At 45.4% G+C, this 23,842-nt stretch overlaps 1 protein-coding gene across 1 annotated transcript; it reads right to left on the bottom strand.

Annotated features, from left to right (window-relative positions):
* Window positions 1-1,449: 1,449 nt before the first annotated feature.
* MTG1 (mitochondrial ribosome associated GTPase 1) lies at window positions 1,450-22,505 on the bottom strand. Its single transcript, XM_084845122.1, has 13 exons — window positions 22,350-22,505; window positions 18,282-18,433; window positions 15,868-16,004; window positions 15,173-15,237; window positions 13,461-13,565; window positions 9,730-9,810; window positions 9,415-9,471; window positions 9,091-9,181; window positions 7,973-8,034; window positions 3,112-3,208; window positions 2,425-2,506; window positions 2,216-2,328; window positions 1,450-1,865 (listed from the first exon to the last, which is right to left on the bottom strand). The coding sequence occupies exons 3-13, from the start codon at window positions 15,971-15,973 to the stop codon at window positions 1,768-1,770; spliced, it is 957 nt and encodes a 318-aa protein (XP_084701248.1). The 5' UTR covers window positions 15,974-16,004; window positions 18,282-18,433; window positions 22,350-22,505; the 3' UTR covers window positions 1,450-1,767.
* Between the last annotated feature and the right edge of the window lie 1,337 nt (window positions 22,506-23,842).

Here is a 23,842-nt window from a genome sequence, read left to right as displayed (position 1 = left end):
TGGTTTTTTTAACCCACCCAGCCATGATAGGCTATGTAAAGATTTACGTAGCCTATCACCTCGTGTTTTTTTTTTTTTTAAACCTAGCCATGATAGGCTATGTAAAGATTTACGTAGCCTATCACGTCTTTTTTTTTTTTTTTTTTTTACAAGAGTGGAAATGGCGGCGGTGGCTGGTCGGAAGACCAGCCGCCACCGTGCCCGGAAGATCCACCCCAGGTGAGTCTCGTCCCGGGGGGGATCCGCGGGGGGGCAGGCTGTTCTGCCACAGATTTTGGGGTGCCAAATGCACTGGCATTCGGCCTCACCGAGATCTGTGGTGGAATTCTCTGCCAACCCTAATTAAGAGTAAAATACTACAGACCACCAGGAGGCCTTCTTTATATGAGATACAACACAGCCCTCATACCGAACAGGTGGGAAGGGGAAAGATAGGTGCCGTTGGAACTGGAACAATTTATTAATTTCATTTACTAAAAGTATTTGTTAGCCATCTTTCCAAGGCAGCTTACATTAACAGTTCAAACAAATTAAAGATTAACATTTTTTTTCTCCATTTATAAATGGAGGTGAATGACAGAACTCTCATAATCTCATGCCACAGACACAGCAACCTGTGATAGTCTCCTTATGATCAGTTTGCCCAGCCAACCTAGGCTTCTGAAGAAAGCAATCCTTTCCCCTCTCTTAGAACAGATACTTATCTGATAGCTGAAACATGGAGAAGGAAGAAAGGGGGTGGAAGTAGGGATGTCAGAATTCCACCATGGATCTTGGTAAGGCCGAATGCCAGTGCATTCCACCCCCCGAAATCTGTGGCAGAACGAAGCCCCCCGCCCAACCACCCCGCGAAAGGCATGCGAAATGGGACACTTACCTGTTGCCGTTCGCACTGCTTTGCAAATGGCGGCCACATCTGCAGCCGCCATTCGCTTCCTTATTTTTGCCATGATAGGCTACGTAAATACTTATGTAGCCTATCACAGCTAACGCAGGGACGCCATTTGCATCCCTGAGGAGGCCGTGATAGGCTACGTAAGTATTTAGGTAGCCTATCATGGCAAAAAATAGGGAACGCAAATGGCGGCTGGCACAAATGGCGGCCGCTATGCCATTTACGCCCGTTTTTTTGCCGTGATAGGCTACGTAAATATTTATGTAGCCTATCAAGGCAAAAAAACAGGAATGCAAATGGTGGCCGCTACGCCATTTGCGCCCGTTTTTTTTTTGCTGTGATGCAGCTATGTAAATATTTACGTAGCCTATCACGGCAAAAAAACAGGAACGCAAATGGCGGCCGCCGTAGCCGCCACCATTTGCATCCAGACTCCACACGGCGCCAGCGAATGCACCCAGACGGCGGCTCTGCGGAGTTGCCGCGGAGCAGAGCCAGCCAGGTTAGGATTTCGGGGGGAGGTGCGGAGTGCCTCCCCCACCACCACGAATCACCCCATTGAAAAGGTAAGTGACTTTCTTACATCCCTAGGTGGAAGTAAAGAGGGAAGACATACAGAAAATACAATTGAAAGTTACAAATTACTATCACTGTTGTCTCATCTCAGGGATCCAAAGCTGGTTTGGCAATTGTGTCAGCAAAACAGCTGGTGAAATTGTCAATAGTGGCTGTAGTCCAGACTTATTGACAAAATGCAGGTTTCCCAGAACCCTGCTCAGCTGCATGGCAGTGCTCTTTCTGCTCCAGAAAGCACCTCCTGGAACTATCCAGGAGAAAACTTCAGGGCAGCATTACACAAAAAACTACTGAACTTAGTCAAGCATCACCTTCCCCAGAAGCCCCCTGCGGAAAGAGTGGATAAATTCAGAAGCTGCTGCATTGTAGTTGGGTGCTGTCACAGTCACATTTCCTGCCAAGAGAGGAAGGAAAAGGTTCAGCCACAGTACTGTGCCCATCACTACTATGTGAGTAATAGCATCTGTAGTGACTGCAGAACCCACCCCCCAACTTCAGATGTGAAGGAAAGGAAGCACACAGGAGATCCTGAGCTACCATAGCTGGCATTCTCCATATATGTCCATCTCTGGCTTCTGGCATCATCATCTCACTGAATTCCCCGATCGCTCTTCTGCCCACTTTCCAACCCACAGAATTTCTAGGCAGACATACAAACAGAGCACAGCACAGAGCTCCCCAGCAACAGAAGCCCAATGGCATGCCAGCTGGTGAGCAGCCAGGGTGGGGGAGGGGGGGACTCACCTGTGCCAGTCAGGACCTTGACTCGATGGGTCTTGCCCAAATGCAATGCAATGCCCTTGAGTACACTCTCCACATTATCACAGGGGCTGGCCAGCCCATAGCGTTCTACATAACTGCATGGCAGGGTACAAATGAATGGCAGAAAGTTTTAAGAGTCATGAGATGTTCACATATAGGGCACCCAACCCAGATCTAAGGGATTATCTCACCTGAATTGCTGCTGATGGTTCAGTGTGTAAAGCAGATAATCAGCAATGACCTTCTCACCTACCAGGTGATCCTGGATTGCTCCTGGGTGAAAAAATGGGCAGACTGTTAGCAGCAAGCAAAACACCAAGCTACCCTTCCTGTCCAAGACACTTAGCAGAATTAAGCATCGGCTCGGCCTATATCTGTACCCACCAAAGAACCCCCATGAGGAGCTTTCAGCACAAAAGGAGAGAACAACCATCTCAGTAAGCCACCCCTAGTGCCAGGGCTGAGCCAGATACTCATTTGGGAAAAATACAACACATACAGAACTCTGGATGGGGGTGCCAAACAGTGCAGAAGTGAGGACTGCAAGCATCTGGAGGCTAGCATGTGTTGTGTAATCCCTTCTCCAGTAAGTTTTCTATTAGCAAGGGTCAGGCCACAGACACAGCAACATGTAGAGCTCTAGGCGAGGAATTGGTATAGGAGGAGGAGGTTACAGAGCCGATCCAGGACCATTGGGTAAAACAATCAGCTGCATGTTCGTTGATGTCTGTTTCTCTGGCAATAGATCCTATGTGGCTGGTTCCATCTCTTGTCTGTGGCATTCCCTGCTCAGTCAACAAGGTTGAGAAGATGGCTCACCCACCAAGCTCTGCAAGAGTGTACCCTCAGAAGCATATATGCACACAAAGTCTTCTCACCACATAGCGCTAGCTTCAGCCCAGTCTCCACACACGGAATTTGGGGAGAAAGTACCCCAGGGGTATCTAATAAAAACATGAGGGGTTGTTCACACACCTGAAACATGAAGAGATCAGACTCAGTTTTACAATATTCAAAAATGACACACAGAGTTATGAGTAAGGGACTTGCAAAACCACTATAAACCTAGTGAATAGAATGTTGCACTTCAGCCAGGATCTGAGTTCAGATCCTTGTTCAGCCATAACGGAATAAAGCCAGAGAAGGTGAGTGAAACAGTGACTGTCTCTATAATTCAGTCAAAAGGTGGCAGTACTACCATTGTGGGCAAAACAAAGATAGCTCTGGGGAAGGTTCAAATGTAGAACATAACATAAGAACCCTGCTGGATCAGATCAAAGCTCAATCAATACCTCTGAGAAGCCCACAAGAAAAAGAACAAAGGCAACAGCCCTCTTCTGTTGTTGCTCTCTAGCAAATGTTATTCAGTGGCCTGGAGGGTGCACATCACCATCATGAATAGACTTAGCCTCCATGAATTTGTTTAAAAGAGGATTCCACTTTAAAGCCATCACCGCATCTTGCGGCAGAAATTTCATAAACTGTTGCAAGAAGAAGTACTTTCTTTTGTCTGTCCTGAATCCTCTGCCAATTGGTTTCACTGGATGCTCCAGAGTTCTAATATTTACAAGAGGGAGAAAACCTTATCTCTATCCACTTTCTCCCCATCGTGCAAAATCTTATAGACTGCCATGGTGTCTCTTCTTAGCTGCCTTTTTGTCTAAACTAAAAAGTCACAGATGCTTTCAAATAATTTTGATTGGCCTTCTGCACCTTTTCCAGCTCCATAATATCCTTTTCGATATAACAACTGAAACTGCAGAGGGTATCCTGAGTGTGGCCACAGCATACATTGTGTTTAAGGACAGTATAATGGTACCAGTTTTAATTTTAACCCCTTTCCTAATAATTTCTAGCACCGATTTTGCCTTTTTCACAGCTGCCACTACTGGGAGAATATTTTCATTAAGCTATCCACCATAACCCAAGATTGCTTTCCTAGCTACAGCATATGCCTTGCATGCATAAGGTTTCAGGTTCAAACCCTGGCCTCACTGTTTAATAAGACCTCAGGAAATAATTTACTGGAGCAGATAACACAGGCCCAGATGAGCTCTAGTGTTGGTTTCCCTCACACAGTTAGAATTGCATGATGAGAGCAGGGTGCACTGGCTAGCTTCACCCCCTCCATCATGTCACCATGCCCAACTCTGCAGAATTTAACCTACTGCGGGGCAAATGGCTGCAGTGGGGCACGACCTGCACTTACAAAGGCTCCCTGTGCGATTTAGAACCCTGCTTGAGCTCCCTGTGGAGATAATATGAAATAAACCCATGTGTCTCACCCTAGATGTTTTGAAGGAAGTACAGGGTACAGGTGTGCTAACTAGTGAAACACAGCTTTTGAGAGATATTGCTTCGATACTGTATTTTATTATACGTTTTGCATCTCCCGAAAACAGGCACAGGAAACTGGGCAGGTGTTTTATTCAATATCTCAATGTTCAAGGGAGATACTGTGTTACATTTTCTACCCTTCCTCTTTTGAAAATGAATGCAGGGGATAAGCTGTGGTTCAGACCTGAGCAATGTACTGAACATCTGTACCAAATTTCATTGTGGTATGTCAGTGTTAGAAACCAGTAAGTGCTGAATGGGCTGGTTAAACTAAAGGCCACACTGTGCTCAACCAAGTAGCTTTCCTACAAAACCTGGTGCAGGAAATGAAAAACTTCATTTCATCCTTCATACTTCTCTGGAATTCTGCAAATCACTAATTTTGGGAGACTGTGCCAGCTTATCCTCCACATCTTCCACCCAATTCTATACAAACATTAGACAGAACCTGGTCTCCTTCAGGGAAGGGAAGGGTACTCCACAAGGTGCTATGGCAATCTAGGAGCCTTAGCACTCCTCCCACAGTGCAAGTGCAAGGTCTATCACCCAAAGTAGGCAATGTGTAGCTCCACCACTCATGTACTTATTTTCTCTTTTCACTCTCAAGTTTCTCTTTACTGCTCATAGAACTGATGCCAACAGAGCAATCCTGTGGTGGCTATTAACATCAGTGTAATGTCAATGTAGCTTAGCTGGGATCCTACGCACTCCAATGGCCTCTTAGCAAAGTCAAAAGCAAAATGGTTTAACTTAAACACACAGCACCTCTAACAGCCACTCCCCCGTGGTGAAATCCAACATAGGTCCTAATTAGAGTAGATCTATTGAAATGAATGAGACTTAAGTCAGTCATGACTAACTTAAGTCCCATTCATTTCAATGGGTTTACTGTAAGTAGAACTTACATTGTATCCTCCAAAGTCCATGGCAACACTTGTTCTCAATCAATGAGCAACATGTCACAAATGACCCTGCATTCATCATAAATGCATGCTCAGCAACACTGGAAACATCTCCACGATGTCACCCTGCTCCACTACACAAACACACCACAATGTTCGCAATAGTGTAAAGCCACTCTGGAGGATCCAGTAATAGACCAGCAACCCTGCAGACGTGCATGTGAATGGTGTTACACTACCACCACACACACAGCCTACCAATAATCACCCTTTTGACTGGCCAACACAAAGGGAAGGACAGGTAGCATAGTAAAGCACCCAGGTATCTTCTCTTGGCAGTAGGACTGAATAAATAGCACATTAGCTTCCCTGGGACAAGAGTTCAAGGCCAACTGGGGAAGCAATCCCCATCTAAAGGGAAAGAGCCTTTTGCCAGGTAGAACAAGGGAGGAATCAAGGACAAGCAAACAGGGACGCCACAAATACACTCTTACAGGCCCACCTCCCACTAACTCATTACATGGGAAACAGGAGACGCAAGTTTAAGTCCTACTACTGGGAATGGTAAAAAGGAGGTCAAACTCAATCACACTAAGGTGATCAAATTGAACCCTCAGTGCCCTGATGTGACTTGTTTGTGCAATATTGTAGACAAAATGATCCAGGCAATTGCATGCTGTAAGACAGTCCTAAGGGAACCTCTTGCCATCAGTTTTGGATCCAACCTGACTTGGACTTCAGATTGGAGCCAATACTGATGCAGGATGCTCCCTTCAGACCATCTTCTTTCACGCAACTGCCTGGATCAATTTCAGTTGCTGCATCCACAGGATGCCAATAGGGTCCTTAGAATGGTTTGGCTTACTACTTGCATACTCAACCCTTGTCCATCTTGACCTTTAATATGTAGCTGAGGGGATGTCACCAGCTCAGTCCAAGAAACAGTTAATGCCTTCTTGAGGGAGGGAGTGGTTCTGGCTGCCTTGAAGGAAGCAGTTCTAAGACCACTCTGATAGAAGCCTCTCTGGATGCTGGAGACTGTTGCGGCCACCCAATTCTATACATTCCTAGATTATTCAAATTATCTAGACCCATTTCAACCTGGCTTTCAGCCCAGTTTTGAAACTGCTTTAGACACCCTGGTCAATGATCTCTTTCCAGGAGAAAGATGGGAGAGTGCAACCCTGTTGATTCTCCTGGAGCTTTGTGTACCTTTCAGTGCCATCGATCATGGTATCCTTCTGGATTGCAGGTTGGGGACAGATGTGGGAGGCACTGCACTCCAGTGGTTCTGCTCCTGACAGGTAGCTTTCAGACGGTGGAACTATGACACTTTTGCTCTACACCATGGCATTTATACTATGAGGTTCCATAGGGCTTAATTTTGTCCCCTATGCTGTTTAAGTCTACATGAGAACTTTGGGAGCTGCTGTCCAGAGCTTTGGGGTGAGGCATCATCAATATGCAGGTGACACCCAGCTTTAGTTCTTCTGTTCATCTAACTCAGGTGAAACAATGGATGTGTTCAACAGGTGGATAGGGTCAGTAATGGAATCCACAAGGGCATAAATTGAAGTTGAATTCAGCTGAGATATGGGTGGGTGGAACTAATCATGGAGGTGGTATTCAACCTGTTTCAACCTGTACTGGATTAGTTTGCACTCTCCTTAATGATCAGGTTCTCAGTTTGTACTCTTGGATCCAGCATTGCTAATGTATGCCTAAGTGGCATCTATAGCTTGGAGTGGCTTTTTTGCAATTTTGGCTGGTATGTCAGGTGCAACCCCTTCTTGAACAGAAAGACCTGGTCACAATTATCCATGTTTCAGTAACATCTAGGCTTGATTACTGTGGCACAGCCCTTCCCACCCTGGGGCTCTCCAGAAGTTTTGGACTACAACTCCTAGCATTCCTGACCAGTGGCAAAGCTGGCTAGGGCTCATGAGCATTGAAGTCCAAAACAGCTGAAGGGCACCAGGTTGGGGAAGGCTGCAGTAGTGCTTTACACATTCAGCTGCCTCTGACAAGCCTTTGGAAATTTCAACTGATTCAGAAAACAGCAGCCAGGCTGCTGACAAGAACTCACCATTGTAAGTATCTTACACCAGTTCTTAAGGAGCTTCATTGACTCCCAGTTTCTTGCTGGGCACGATTCAAACAAGTGGTATGTTTGACCTATAAAACCCAAAATTGTTTGGAAGTAGAGTACCCAAATGCCTGCCTACACCTTCCTGTGGTTGTGCCCCAACTCCAACTCCTTCCCAAGAGAGATCCACCTGGTGCCTTTCCTATTATCTTTTGGATGTCAGGTGAAGCCTGTCCTGTTTATCTAGGCATTTGGGGTTAATTTTAATTTACAGGTCCAGAGACTTCCTTTGCCACTTTATGATACACACACACAACTCCTGTGGTATTTCACTTGTTGTCATGTGTGCCAATTCTTAGTCTTGTATTGAGGCCCCCAACCATTTCTTATTTTGTACAGGACCCACCACATTACCTGGATTTTGGTGAGAACAGCTCTGGTAATACCTGGTACCCCACCAACCATGGAGGCTTTCCCTTTGTGGTGGGGAAAGGGAGTAAAGAAAGACAAGCAGTTACGTGCAATGCGCAAGTGAGTTCTCAACAAGTTCCTTGCCTGCTATCTACAGAAAGAATAGACCCCTTTAAAGACTTTATGGCCAGAAATGAGGCCCAGGTAAAGCAAGGTTTTCTTTAGTGGTTTCCCTTTCCAGCAACACCCAGAAAGACTTGCTTCAAAAGAGAGACATCCAGTCTGACACAGTCAATCAAATTAAGGTAGACCTGAGTATGAGATGCTTACAGCCAGTAAGCATCTAAGCATATAACCACTGCTTTGCTGTCTCAACACTTTATTTTCACTGCTGCTAAACATTTAGTGCCAACAGTTTTCTGATCTCTGATGCAAAAGACCCATGCCTATTAATTCCCTTCTACAACCACTCCAGCATCTCTTTACTTATAACTAGGAGCACAGGAGCACACATAAAACTAAGTCGGCCAAGGCGTTTGCTTGGCTTAAGGTACTGCTGGCTGGGGAATGCTGGGAGCTGCGGGACTTTTTTCTAGGACATGCATAGGATTGCACCCCTAGTCTTGTAAATAAACATCTGTATAGTCTTCTGTAGTTTGCAAGAACTGCCTCCAGGTAACAAGATATGACAGCTTTTGTAAATTGGAAAATCACTAACATGGGAATGTTTGGCAGGTGGGCTAATACGTTTTACAGACTTATTTTGCAAGGCTGGCTTAGCTGAACTCCAGCAACCTTTCCCCCCACACACACACCACCAGCCCGCAAGTTTAAGCAATTCTCCACAGCCATTAGTAGCAAAGACACAGAGTCATTCTTGAATCTAAAGTACCAAATTAAAAAGGACCAAAGAAAGTCCTTGGGTATTAGTTATATTTTTAACAATGGAATCCCAAAAATGCTAAGACATTTTCAATCAACAAATCTGTTATTTTATTCTGACTAGTATGACACAATATCCAATTACAGGCATTACTGCAAAGTTCAATATCATTTGGTTCCTTCTTATGCAAGCCAATGACTCTGTTTAAGTATACCAATTGTATTGATCAGGACCATACCTTTTCTGAGGTGCAGCCTTCTCATTGAATTGATGAGTGATGATTTCCCCACATTTGGCACACCAATTACCATGATGCAACTCTCCACATTCTGGAACCAATCAAAAAGTTCTGAAGTGTCACCTTGGAAAAATAACTGGCAGTAACCCAACAGATCAGAAGCATGGGGTCAGGATTCCTTTGGCTCATATATACCCATGGGGTATTTGCCATAAAGTGGATAGGAGAACCTTCCCAGCCATTAGCCAAGTGGGCATTTTATTGCAGAGGAAAAGCATAGTAATGTTGCAATTCCCACAAGTTCAGCTATACAATATAACTGACCTCAGCCCTCTGATAGCGTTGACTGTTGCTGATCAGTTCTGTGACAAGGGGAACAATCTGCAAGGAAATACAAAAATAGTTTCAGTGGAACAACTAGTGGGTTACTCTTGGCTGCAAATGAGGGAGAACAACAGGGCTATTGACCCACTTCTCTCTTTCCTCAATAGAGTTCCTCAGAAGCAAGGGCTGTGGACCAGATCCCACTATTTTACCCACCAACAAATACAAGCAGGGAGCTTGGTTCTACAGTGGAGAGCAACCTCTTACTCCTAATCTATTTTACCAGAATAGGATTTTGCTTTAACAGCATAGTACCTTCTTGATATTTTCATCTTTCAGGCATTCAGTGAAGAGGACATGTCTAAAACCTTGCTGTTCCAAACATTCCAGAATCCGCTAAAAACATACCAAAGAGGGATTTATGAAATGAGAGCACGTGAGAAAAATCTGGGCAATTTATATTATTTATAATTTAAAATGTATATCCCCATACCCCTTGCTCTGCAGAGTAGACTCAAGACTGCTTACAACAACTTATATAAAACAATAGAACAATAAAACAATATAAAGTCCAGAAAGGGAGCAGTATAAAACAGTAAAAACAGCAGAGACAAAACAACAACTTATCCTAAAATATACCATTAACTAAAAATGCCTGCCCAAACAAACCAGTTTTTAAGTGCTCTCTTAAAAGCAGGCAATGAGGGAGCAGATGTACCTGCCTGGGGAGGTAATTTCATAGCCTAGGATCCATGATGAAAACCCTTTCTCTCATCCCTACCAGCTGAACCTCTATTTGTATGAGAGAGCAAGAAGGACCTGAGAAAATATTTACTTATTTAGATAGAGCCCAAGGCAGATTACATTAAAAAAATATCCTGGTTCCACGCCATTTAAGACTTTAAAGCCAAAGCCAGTTCCTTGAATTAATCCTAGAAAAAGATTGGTAGCCAGTGAAACTGATACAACACTGACATAATATGGTCTGTCCTGCTAGAACCAGAGAGCTCTCTGGACACCGCATTCTGGACCAACTGAAGTTTCTTCAATGGCAGCCTAACAAAGTGATCAGACCATGAATGACTATGGCCAGATCGACTTATCCAGGAAAGGATGCAGTTGGTAAAAGGCACTCCTGGCCATTGCTGTTACTTACACGTCCAAGGAGCAGAGAAGATTCTGGACCAACTGAAGTTTCTTCAATGGCAGCCTAACAAAGTGATCAGACCATGAATGACTATGGCCAGATCGACTTATCCAGGAAAGGATGCAGTTGGTAAAAGGCACTCCTGGCCATTGCTGTTACTTACACGTCCAAGGAGCAGAGAAGAATCCAGAAATACCCCCACCCCCGGCTGTAAACCTGCTGCTCCAGGGGAAGTACGATCCCATGTAGAACAGGCTGAACAACTCCTCCAAGACTATCAGAACTACCAACCAACAGTACTTCTGTCTTATTTGGATTAAGTTTCAGTTTATTCACTCTCACCAATTCCAAATGACACCAAACATTGGTTTAAAACTTCCACTGCCTCCTCAGAATTAGATGGAAATTAAAGACAGAGCCAAGTGTCAACTTCTTCATGGCTTCCCTGAAGATTGAAGCAGTCTTTCATAGGTAATCTTCCTTCATGGATTTGTTAAGCCACCAGCAGTTACCAACTCTGCTGCTGTTGCATCTCTACTCCTGTGACCATGGCACATCAGAAAGGAAGTGGTCTAGGTCAACTTAGTTTTTAGCCATGGCAATGAAATGACTTCATACCTATGGTAGCTGCACATCTGGCCCATCAATGAGCTTTCATATTGGCCTCTTCAGATGCATTTGTTTTAATCAAGTGTCAGCCTTTGTACAATAGACTCCAATATACCAATCAAAGATGAAACCCATTCTAGTTACTTATTATTTATTTACAATATCTGTATAGTGCTCCACATCTAAAACAGATTCTGGAGCGGTGAACATAAGAGGTAAAATAGTAAAAAGATAAAAAGAATTAAAACAGAATATTCAAATTATTCTTTCTTTTTAAAAAACAGAATGCCAATAAAACTTACATTCTCACCAGGGAGAACAATCCTATGGTCACTAGACAGTGTCTAGAAGGCCATAAGATTTCTCGGGTCCTGGGGACTGAAGTCGGAGCAAGCACTCCAACCATGGTTGCCAGGAGCCGCATTCCCTGCCCCCTCTGCCTCGTAGGTAGTGCAATTCTTGCCGGTCTCCGTGCTCAGAAATGGAGTGCGGAGCAGCTGCATAGGGGGCGTTCCTGGGCCAGGGAGGAGACTGCAGAAGCCGCTTATGGGCTTCCTATGCACCACACAGCCTCCCCACCTCCCACTCCGACATGCCCCAACTAGACAGCCAAAACTGGCCACAAAAGCAGGGTGGGTGGAGCTCATAAGAGAGGATCTCCTCTCTGTTCCGCCCACCCTGCATAGGATAGTCAGCCGCCTCTGATGTCAGAGGCAGCCGACTATCCCAATAGGAATGCGAACTAAGTGTCTTACCATAGACTACAAGAATAGATAAACATACATATCAAATGTAGATTTTAAGCCTGAGAGCAGGGACTGTCTTGTAATGTTATCCTGGCAAAAGAGATAGAATAAGTTAAAGTACTCCCATTGACCTCCATGTGGAGCTAAGAATCATTACATCTCCCCTTCGTCCCACTTTACCTAGAGAGGACAGGGTACAGACTAGCCCTGCATCCAATCAGCGGTAATATATAAATTCCTGCCAGGGAACCCATCTCAAATGCTCCCTAGAGCACTCTGGCCTCATGTTGTGTGAACTCAGAACACACAAGAGGGGACTTTGTTGATGGCAGCTATAGTGAAAAGGCACTTAGCTATACTTTATTATACTTTGTGCAAACCACCAAAGAGAACAGACATAGCAATTTCAGACTGCTAACAGTTCTCTATTCAGAAACCTTACAGTTCCTCCACAAGACTCCACTCACAAACACTCCAGACTACTCGAAATGCGGATGCAAGGATAGCACACCCCACACAAGTAAGCAAAGGGGAGGGGTACCACGGCCCCAAATCTGGCTATTGAAAGTATCTCCTGTGCCTCTCTCCCTGCCCCAACGGTGTATTGGGTAACCCATCTTTCCTCCCTTAACAGTTAGCAGCAGTGTCTCCCACGCAGGAAATGCAAGGTAAGTATGCACTGTGCAGAAAGGGGAGGAGGCAGAATGAAGACTACGAACTCCCACATGCAGGTAGGATCTCTGTTGGTCAATGACAGGCATTCCAGTTACTGCTAGCCATACATTCATGTCTGCTTGTGCCTTACAAAATCACAGTCTGGGCACAAGGCCCACACAAACAAACTAAACACAGAGTCCCAATGCAACTTCTTACAGAGATGGGCAAGTATTGTCTCCACGATCACAGCCTTTCTCCCTATAGGGGGCTCTCCAAGTGTGGCACCGGTCTCACTCACTACCTACTGAGCATCAGCCCAGGGGCACTGTGTTGTGCTGCTAAACGTTCCTCTTTACTGTTCCTGTCTCGTTAGGCTCTTTCCAGGCAGCCTTTCTAGAAAAAAAAAGGTGAACCCTGGTCCCAGTGCAACTCAGACCTCAAGGGAGGTCCTGCAGTAGCAGCAATAACTAATATGCATCCAGCTGTTCTTATGTAAGGCTACCCAAGGATACTGTCATTTTCTTCTCAGTAGAAAGGCAGGATACAAATCAATAAGCAATACCAATAAGGCAAAATGAGAATGAAGCCAGGTGCTGCCAAAGCATGGGAGTCCCAGCTCTAAGACCTCAAGGGAGTATCAATGACAAACCAGAAGAACATGGCTCCTAACAGGAGAGGTAGGATGAGGTAGCTGAGCTTTCAACATATCAAAGTTGGTGCAGAGTGCTGCCAGACAGACCAGAGTAAGAACTGCCTCCCATCACATGGAAAGCAAGTGAAAAGGCAACAAATCCCCAGTAGGATAGCCATGGTACTTTTCTCAACCTTTAGATTAGTCTGCAGGCTGTCAATGTGGCTAATATGGGAGAGCACTACTGGGGTCTTACCGGCTTGTGGGTTAGATCTGCCAGGTCCATTTTATTCAACACCAACACATGTGGACGGATGCCCAGGACTTCCTGCAACAGAGGGTTCCGGCATGAGAGTGGGATGTGCATACGCTAAGGAGTCAAAAAAGAGCTGGGAATAACAGCACCAGCCTGACATAGATTTGGCTGGGTTGTGGAGAACAGATGTTTGCAGCCTGAAGGCATGAAGATTACATTTTAAGGTGGAAACATGACAAGCAAAACTCAAAAGGAAAACCCAAACCCTATCAGTCCTCAATCTACAGCTTTGCAAAAAGAAGACTCTTCAACATTTTACAGATTAAAGCAGACACACTGCAGTGTGCTTGTATTCAGCTAGTGTCCCACCAAGACTTCCCCCCTTTCACATTACTGAAGGCTCTTCTCTGCTTGCTCTGCAATAGCTCATTTTGCACCAGCTTCCGAAATAGTAATCTTACAACAACAGGTGAAAAAATTATGAATGCTTATGAATGTTTAGTAGAATGCTTAATGCCACAATCAGTTTGAATGCATTTCTGGAAGAGTTGCAACATTCAGCAAGATTTACTACCTAGACAGATTGTTATGAACAAGATAGAAGAGAAGCAGTACCACTAGCATTTTATGTGCAAATACTTTCATTTGCATATGTGTAACTTCTAGAGACCTGTGCGAGGGCCTAAAGCCCCCAAACTGTACAGCACTTTAACAAGACATTGAAAATGCACCCTCATCTCCTCAAAAGGCAAAGCAGACACAAAATAGGGGCGGTACTTTTCCAGAGACAGGTAAAGAGAGACAGAGCGTATAAGACAGAAATGCACCCTGTCCCCCAATTCCAGGGCGTGCAAGGAGGAGCCTTTCCCACGTGTCCAGTGTAGCAGCAGCATCAGGTTCCTGCCAACCCACCAATCAGCTGTTTGGTGGGTCGTCAGGAGCCAAATTCTGCTGGGAAATTCTGCTGTTTCCCAGCAGAATCAGCCCCCCCCCGCCCCCCCACCAGCCAAACATCTATTTGGCAGGCTGGTGGGAGAAGATTCTGCTGGGAAATGGGGCCACAAGGAGAGCCATCCCTGTGCACCCATTTCTCAGCAGAATCAGCTGATTCTGCTGAGAAATGGGCATGTTGGGATGACTCTCCTTGCGCTCCCCATGTCTCAGCAGAATCAGGACCCTCACCAGCGGATTCTGCTGGGAAACAGGGGTGCAAGGAAAGGTCCCTTTGCACACACATTTTCCAGCAGAATCTGTCAATTCCACTGGAAATGGGCATGTGAGGATGATTCTCCCTGCACACCTGTTACCCAGCAGAATCTTCTTGTGATCCAGGTCACTGGGACTGGGGGAGGGACAAGGTTAAAGCCTCCCCACTGCCCAATCTCAGCAACTTGGATCACGATCACTGGAAGGAGGAAGAGGCTTTAAGAACTTCGTCCTTCTCTTAGCAACCATGATTCAAGTTGCTGGGATGTGGGAGGAAGTGTTTGTGGGGGGAGAAAGTGTGTGCGTATTTCTATGTACAAGTGTGTACATATAAGTGTGGGTGCACACATGGCAGCAGGAGTGTAGCCCCTGGGGGTTCTGGGGGGTTGAAAGTGCCCCCTGCAGCCCCCAAAGTTGCCCATCCCTGGTATAAGAGAAAGCAGCCCCTATCCATGTCTTCTTGGAAAGATTTGAGTGACTTCCATGTAGTCTCCACAAAAGGATATGCGGGCATCATGCACTTCCAGCAAGCAGTCCACCACTCTCAGGCGGTTCTTCATATCCTTTAACCCTACAAAACCAAGTCAAGCATGTACAGTTACAACTGGGTTGGAAAGAAAGTAGATCTGGACCTGCTGGTAGATCTCCAGGCAATTTACAGGAGATCAGCCAACTGTCTATCAATAGCAGCAACAAAAGGACTCCCCTGCCTTAAACTATACTGTTGAAATGAAGAATGTTTAGACTAACCAGGAGTGGGAGTTTTGTGTGCACTGTGAGGTCCACTCAGTTCGGTACTCAAAACAAATTCCTGGGCTCAGAATTCTTTTATTCTAAATTTAATTCTTTTGTACCAGGCTCCAGTTGGTGGTTTGGGGGGTTGTAGTAAAAAGCAAAGTATGTTCTATAAACCTGAAGCCTGCCCACCCCTGAGTTACAACACAGTCCTTATTCATGCTCCTGGCTTAAAACTGATCTGGGTTCCTTCTTTAACTTTCCAGTGCAAAGCATCTACTGTTTCCACCACAGAGATGCCATGGCCTAGAACGACCCACTCTGCAGTGATAGAGATGCTGTGGCCATAGGCTGCTTTCAGTATTTACCTGAAGTGCAGCCTGTGTGTTATTCTAGCCTTTATCGCACTCTCTGGGTTAAGCTCAGCCTGGTCCAAACTACCTCCCCTCCTTTCCTCCCAACATGCCTTTTGCCATGTGTCCAGGGAACCAGTGGGCCACATCTCGGCCACTACAGTTAAACTGCTCACGCCAGCTCACACCCAGGGCCCGCAAGATAGACGTAAACCGCATCTTCCTCTCTCAACAGAATCTTCTTCTTCTTCTGTTGGAAAAGAATAGCAAATCTGTTTTTGATCTCAGTATTTCTCATACACAGTTACGCTTTCACTACACAGCTCATAACCACAACTGGAGGGGACCATAATGGAAAAAAATGACTAACAGAAGGCCTAAGAGAAACCCTGTTTTGCAAGGGGAAAAAAGGAGAGGGGTATCCAACCAAGATGTGACTTGCTTTACATGAGAAACCTCCCAGCAACAAATTTCCTTGGATCACTGAAGTTCCAATTGGTTTCACAAAGATTTCCCCTGAATGATCTATCCCAGAGTGAGATATCAAGGAACAACTGACAGATCTCTGGGCCATTCACCTGCTGCACACTGCAATAAGTGGTAATATAGGCGTGATAGAGCCATAGACTTGTACAATTCAGGCTGATAACTGCATTGTCAGCAGACAGGATTTCTGATTTCTTGTGATGCTAGTTTCTTTTTCAGTCTCTGCCAGGGCAGAAATAATAGCTGCCTATACAAAGCAATGGAAAACCGCAGGATTTTATAAAGAATAGTATCTCTATTCCCAAATAAAAGGCAGAAGCAAAAGCATTCATGATCTTTCTAACTTGGGTCTTACATCACGTGAAAAATGTTTTTAGAAGTTTTAAAAATTGCCCTGCCAATGAAAATGTAAAACCAGCCCATCATTATCTCCACATGGCGGGGGAGGGTGCTACTGTAGTTGGGAATGGTTTACAACACCTCAGCAATGTAGTCTGCTGTAATATTTCAAGCCAGAAGTGAGGCTGTAGCCAAATGTTCTACAACACCTGTGCAGTGTACCCCAGTGCTGTTACACCCATATTGTAAGGGTACATTCAGAACTCAGGGTACACTCAGTAGTATGACAACTCTGGAGTGTACTTTATCCAGTTTCCTTTTGGGTTTCATATAGACAGAAATGCATCTGTGGGAGGAGTGTATGCAAAACTGGTTGCAGGAGCAGTATTGGTAGGTAAAACTCTTTCCCACAAGCTCTATTAGAGAGAGAGAGAGAGAGAGAGAGAGAGAGAGAGAGAGAGAGAATGTGTGTATGGGGGCGGGAATCTCTCTCTCTCTCTCACACACACACACACACACACACACACCTGCTTTCCCCACCTGCTGTAGTTCCCTTATTCCCCCCCTCCCCCCGGAAAGCTGGTTGAGAGAAAATCAATTTAAAAAAGGCCCTCAGGGAAAGGGTTAATCACTTTTCTATCTCAGCACTGCTCCTGCAATCAACTTCACAGGTCTAGACTAAGTTTCCCTTAAAATCTGTAAGGGAAATCTGTAAGCTGAGCAGTTCTCACATAAGAGCAATTCCAGGGTTGTTTAACCCAGGAATTGTTGTGGCCGAGCGGGAGCATGCACACACTGCCTCCCTTGCGCTCATCACTTCCAATTTCAATCAACAACCTGGGTTGATATTGTGATGTCTGAACCCAGGAACTCTGGGTTAAGGGGTTAAACAACCCAGAGTTAACCCAATAATCACCCATGGTTTGTTGTTGGGATGAGAGCAGCAACGCTCTCTCTTCTTGAGGCCTTGGGAGAACTAGTCCTGCTCAGAGTGGACGACATTGGGCTAGTTAGTCCAATGGCCTGACTCAGCACTACAATGCTTCTTTATATGAGAAGTAATGTGGTTTATTCCATATATGACATGCAGTCCACCCCACTCCAGGATCAAGGAAGCTTCCCCCCCTTTATCTTTCAATCCAAAGTATATAGGGTGTTCACTAGAGAGATGTGAATGTCTGCATCATGCTCTGAGTCATGGTCAATGGCAGCTCTCAATTCATAACCAAGACATGTGCAATTCTAGCGCTCTACCTCCAATCCCTCAGGATGAGAAATGCCAGCCCATCGTTGTGGAAGACCAAAGAGGTGGAAGCTGCACAGGTTCAAGAGGTGCCCATTAAGAGAAGTGGCACTAGCAGCCCAGTGCCACTGCCACCACCTTTTCCCAATGGAAAGCAGAGTGTGGGGCCCTGTTCGCTGATGAACAAAACATGGCTTTGTGGGGGGAGCAGATTTCACCCTGTTTGCCTTTTAAATCTTTTTTTTTTTTTAAGTTTCATCCCTTTTGCCCTGGAAATAGATGAGAAGGGCTTCTGTCAGGGTTGATGACATCTCCACCCACCATGAAGAGGAGAAACATCTTGAAAATAAAGTGTCTGAGGTAGATTAATCCTGTTCTCTGCTAAGAGATTACGCCTGTGAGGAACATGCCTAAACTACCTCAGATACATGAGTTATACCATTCAAATATAATGGTTACCTTTTATTTTCAGTTATTTCTTCTTCCGTTGGGAGGGGGCGAGCAGATTTCACAAGATTTCACAAGGTCCTTCTCAGCTATTTCCAGGGCTAAAGACAAAAAGGGTAGACCAGGCACTCTTCACTCCCCCTACCTTCTCCACATAGTTGTTCCTTTTTAAAAGGGGGAGATAAATAAAATAAAATATGCATAAAAGTAACAATATTGGAGAATAAATATTTTATATATTACTTATGCTAACATTGAAATGGTCCTGAGACACACTCACGGATTTCTCACTGAACGATTTTTCTCATAGCATCTACCCATTCTTTTTGTTGCTTCTGTTCCATAGGAACACACACAAATATTTTGTCCGATGTGCCTTCCCTTGTGCTCTTGCACAACGGCATTATATACCATTTGTACCTCCTGGTTTTTGCGAAGTTGTTGTTGTTTTTGGTTGTATTACTACAAGAAACTTCACACTCCATGCTCACCAACCAGACCTCAAAGAAATATAGGCAGTTGTGCTGTCACACCACAGCCCCTCTGGCTGCTGGGTGTTCTAGTGGTCAAACTAGACTTTCAGCCTTGATTTCAGCTGTAGGTCTAGTCGGGTGTTCATGCAAACATGAACAACTGTTACACTCACATGTACAGTGCACACGTGTTTAACACGTCCTGTACGCACGCTGAATTATTCATTGAAGCCCCTTCACTTGCTTTCCAATGCTGCTGGCGGAATGGAAACTGTTCCAGTACCCGGATGCTATCCCAGCAAGCCCTGCCCTTTTGCCCATGATAGGGAATCCCTTAATTGGTGTTTCTTGAATGTATGCAGCAGCGCTGCTGGTGCTTCCAGGAAGTTTTTCAAGCTGCTTATTGTCTTTGGGAGAGGGTCCAGCACAAAGTATAATGTAAGCTGCAATGTTCCTGTGTTATCTTCACTGGTTTTTCCTCCTTCTTTTTGAATGAAATGCTGATTTCTGATAACTCCAGCTAACTCCACTAATCTGTTTCAGACAGTAAGAAACAGAAGTGGAGTAGGGAGGGGAAACAGAGTGAAGAAAAAATCCAACCCCAGAACAGTGGTGAAGGACACCACTTTTAGACAACTTTTCAAGCAGGGGCATTGCTAGGTACTGAAAAGATCTGGGGCACAAGCCCATAGGACACAAATTGGCATAATATTTGTATGTGGTGATTTATATGTATGTATACACATTTAGAAATAATTACTGGAATTTAAATTTCACAGAAGGCTACTCAATGAATTTCCCACCCAAATCACACACCATAATGAAGTGCACATACTCTATCTACTTATATATTCTGAACAGAAAAAAGCTATGTCCATGCTTCACCAATTGTGGCTGGACTGGACAAAAACAGCTTTGTGGCATCTGAAGGCTTAGATTTATGGCTCATTAAACATCAGAGCACACTGGCATGGGAAGGTGGGAACGTGGGAATATGCTCTCAGGCTGCAATCCTAAATATACCTACTAGGGAATAAGCTCCACTGAGCATAGTGGGACTTACTTCTGGGTAAACACACATGGTGAATTAAACAGTATCTGAAGAAAAAGAAGCATACTTTCCTTATTTTCAGAGAATACACATATATGCCTGCAGTAAGGAACAATTGTAGAAGAGAAATTCCCTTCTCTGAGAGAGACGGGGATGCCTCTTTTAAGATGGTGCCATCACCCACAGGATGGCCAAAAGCAAGGAGGGACAGCCTATCAAGGGAGCTTTTTAGATCTGTTTTGAAACAGGCTCTTAAGATCATTTTATTCAGATAGGCATTTTTTTTTTTTTTACATAAAGCCTACAATATTTTAGCTCTGCACTATGATGTTTTATAATACTGATACTGCTGTTATGTTGGTGTTTTTATGGTTATGATTGTATTTTAACATATTTTATTATATATAATTTGCACTGCAAGCTGCCTTGCACATGCTTATCACAAAAAGGTAGGATAAAAATGCTAATGCAAATAAATACATAAATAGAGAACTTTAAGCCAAAGGCAATGAAGAAAAAAACCAGGGGAATAGCTTGAGTAGGATAGGACAGGGTAGAAAACACAAGACTTGCAGTCCAGCAAAGCACTGTAGTTAGTATACTGGGCAAAATATTTTTATTTGTTAGGTTGAGGGGGCAAGCAGCTTGGAGGTGCTGACAAAAAGGAAAATTTGGGACAGGGTGAAGAGTATGCAGGAAGAACAGTGAGAAAAGAAATAGGAGATAATTGCCAGCAGTTTCTTAAAAACTATAAATAAAAGCATTTCTTCACATAAACACAAATAGATGATACAACAGATCTGGCAAAGTTGCTCTTTAGACTAATGCTGATACAACTGGATGCCGAACCTTATTGGCACCATTTGCAGATTTGTCCCCCCATTTCTTTATTTTTCTTCCAGTGGTGGCAGCGGGCCTGGGAATGGCAGAGCAACCATCACCTGCCTTTCTTATATCATGCTGTATAAATCCATGTGAGAATTATAAATAAGTAGAATATTAATCTAAATAGTTTGAGCATTTTAATATTAAATAACATTTAAAATGCATGCACTTCTACATATGAGAAGAGTAAAAGGGAAAGAGAAAGAGAAAAATATGCTTTGGGGCTGGTAATCCCCAAATCTCCTGCTGTCCCATCCACTTTAACCCGCAGAGAGGTAGCTGTGTAAGGGCACAATCCTATCAGGATAGGCAACTGCCTATCCAATGTAGGGCAGGAGAAGCACAGAGGGGATTGTCCCCTCCACGCTTCAGCTGCCCTGCATTTGCAGCTAGACAGCCCATTTTCGCCGCTCTGCACACCTCTTCCGAGTGCAGAGTGAGGGGCTGTTCCGAGCTGCCTGTGAGGCAACGTGGGGGGGGGGGAGGTTCTCAGGGAGCCAACCTTGGAATGCAGGCTCTGAGGTAAGTTCCCAGAAACTGACATATCCTATGGCTATCTAGCAGCTGATGAGCAGCCATAGGATTGCTGCCTTAGTGTACTGTAGCAAAGACACAGTGTTGGGGCATTTTCAAGGCTACAAAATTAATCAGGGACGCTAGTCCACAGAAACTTATGCCCTAATAGATGTGTTAGTCTTTAAGGTGCCACAACACTTTGTTTTCCACTTCAACCTGGCCAACCCCACATAAGGCCCTTAGATGGATGGGGTTGCAGACACATGTTTGAGTGCTACAGTCCCTGGTTGTCAATACAATCCCAACTTCTCTGCACCCTCACAAATAAAAGAGTGGATTTCCAGCCATCAACTCCCAGCTGCAGAGCAACCCAACTCATTTCCTCCCTCCCTTTGACAACCTAGCATTTTCAGCAAAGTCTGTGTAAAAATGCAAGCTTTATTGTAACATCACCATTAAACTGTGAGGCTTCCATGCCTGCTCATCACCCACTAAAAATGGTCCAGCTTGGGAGGGGCGGGCAGAGGACAGCGCAGAATCTCCTTCCAACCAATGCCAGTGAGAATAAATGCTATAAGGGCAGCTGTAAGAGAAAACAGTACAGTTGTCTCCTAATAATGACAAGGAAGCCTTGATGACACGCAAAGTGCCTTTCTTACACTACTGATGCGCCAAGTTACACACATCAGATTTCTAGAGTAGAGGGCAAGTTGGTGCTTATCCGTTTAAAAAAGTTATTTATTTAGCAAACGCCCGGGGGGAGGGGGCACAACTGATCTGCCTATACTGAGGAGCCAATGCTGTGCAGTGACTGCCTCCTAAATTTTCCAGTACACACACCTTCCTCGCACCCTCCCAGACAGCGAGAGGCTTTTCAGAAAGGACAGGCAGGGAGAAGTATGTACTGCCAGGGAGAGGTCACTCAGGCAATGGGAAAGTGCAGAAATGGAGAGACAGAAATAGGAGACAGGCATCTTTCGCAGGTTCCCAAAATGCTGGAAAGGGGCAGGGAATGGAACCGTTTATTGTAGCATATGAAAATGGCAAGGCATCCCAACGCAAGATCTCTTCCCCACTCCCACCCCGTCAAGACAACCATCATTTTCCTAGCAGTCGCAAAGACGCAGCAATCAGTCTGGGATTCTTCGCACCAACCTTAGGAAAGGGGGCTCTGCTCGTACATGGTGGCGTTAATCGGCTCAAGGAGGGCTTCTCAAACCCATGCAAACACGTACCGGGGGAACTCAGAGGCCCCTCTGCGCCGCAGCAGCCGACACAGAGGCGCCCACGCTCAGAGGCGCCCTCGATCCCGCACACGCCCCGCCCCTTTGCCACGTCATTGGCCAGCGTTTCGAGAGGCAAGCTGCTTACTGGCTAACTGTCCCGTTGTCCTTTTGTTGGAAAAGCTAGGTTGACGGTGCAAAGAAAATAGACGTTTTCAAAAGAAGCCTGTTGCCCTGCTGGCCCGGAAGCCGGCTGCACGTGGACGGGGGCGAGCGTGAGCCCGCGTGTTTCAGCAGTGTGTGAAACAGCTGCGCGTGTTTCAGGGCGCGCGTTTAGAAGATTGGCAGCATCAGTGGTGGACGAAGCAGGCAAGAGGCGAATGTTCACGTCACTCCACAGTCCACCTCCTGAGCTTGGAAGGCGGCGGGCGGAGGACACAAAACGAGGGGAAACAAGCAGCAGCGCAGCACCAAACTGAGACGTGTACTTGCCGCTGGCTGACTCCAGGCCCTGCCCAGCCCAGCCACTGCCAGACCTTCCATAGCTCCGAGAAATTGTGCGCCTTTCTCTCCCTTCCCCTCCCTCTCTCATGTGCTCTCTTCCTCTCAGGCAGCACTCCTACTGCTGAACCTTCTGGCTGGGGTTGCACCCCATTCTCTTTTCCTCTGAGCTGGGGCTCACTTTTAGCGCCACTGAGCCAGCCGCAGACTGAGGCAGGCAGAAGTGGCCTAAAGGGAAGGCCAGCCCCATCTCCATCCCTCAGCTAATGGAAATAAAGAACCAGCAGGTGAGCGTGCAGCTTGGCCTCCCCTGCCTATTTCCACGACTCAGAAATTTGCAGCCACTTCACTTGCTTGCTGAGAAACTGAGAGGTGCCTGCTGGCTCACCTTCCCCTTACTAGCCAGGGCCAGGTGCTCCACCCCCTGCCCCCAAAGAACAAAAGAAGAAAAAGACAGACGTGCAAAGTCGAATTAGGCATACAAGGGCAATAGAGAAAAGGCAGCCCAAACTACCTTGCAAGTTTAACATCATGCACAGGTGTCCAGCCAAGCAATGGAGAATTGGGGCCTGCAGGGCAGACACTGGGTGCACAGGCCCCGGTGGCCCCTTTCACAGCACCTCTGCTTTCAAGTGGTGAAACTGCATGCAAATTGTGCAATTGCATGCAGGTTTTTAAAAATTCTGTTATTTTGAATATTATTTTGAATAGTCTGTTATTTTGCTTCCTGCATGTAGGAGGTGGCATGAACCCAATCTTGCAATCCTGTACCCACTTACCTGGAAGTAAGCCCAGATGAACTCAATTGGACAGACTTCTGAGTAAACCTGTATAGGATAGCAGTGTAAAACCAACAACAACCACCTCATATACAACCTCCCAGGAAGAAGATTATTGAGTGAACCTGAGATGGTTAGCAGGCAT

Source organism: Heloderma suspectum, chromosome 3, assembly GCF_057233095.1.
Source record: "Heloderma suspectum isolate Gila_16-S chromosome 3, 16-S_ref, whole genome shotgun sequence".
NCBI lineage: Eukaryota > Metazoa > Chordata > Lepidosauria > Squamata > Helodermatidae > Heloderma > Heloderma suspectum.
The sequence above is the reverse complement of the archived record's forward strand: the minus strand, read 5'-3'. Positions and strand labels throughout refer to the sequence as shown.

What these genes read in the sequence shown, in the direction of transcription:
- MTG1 (XM_084845122.1), bottom strand. Translation starts at nt 15,973, where the DNA reads ATGCGGTTTACGTCTATCTTGCGGGCCCTGGGTGTGAGCTGGCGTGAG. An exon ending in CAGATCTAACCCACAAGCCG is followed by an intron (nt 9,811 to 13,460) that starts GTAAGACCCCAG and finishes GTATGTTTTTAG; the next exon opens with CGGATTCTGGAATGTTTGGA. An exon ending in AACGCTATCAGAGGGCTGAG is followed by an intron (nt 9,182 to 9,414) that starts GTCAGTTATATT and finishes GATTGGTTCCAG; the next exon opens with AATGTGGAGAGTTGCATCAT.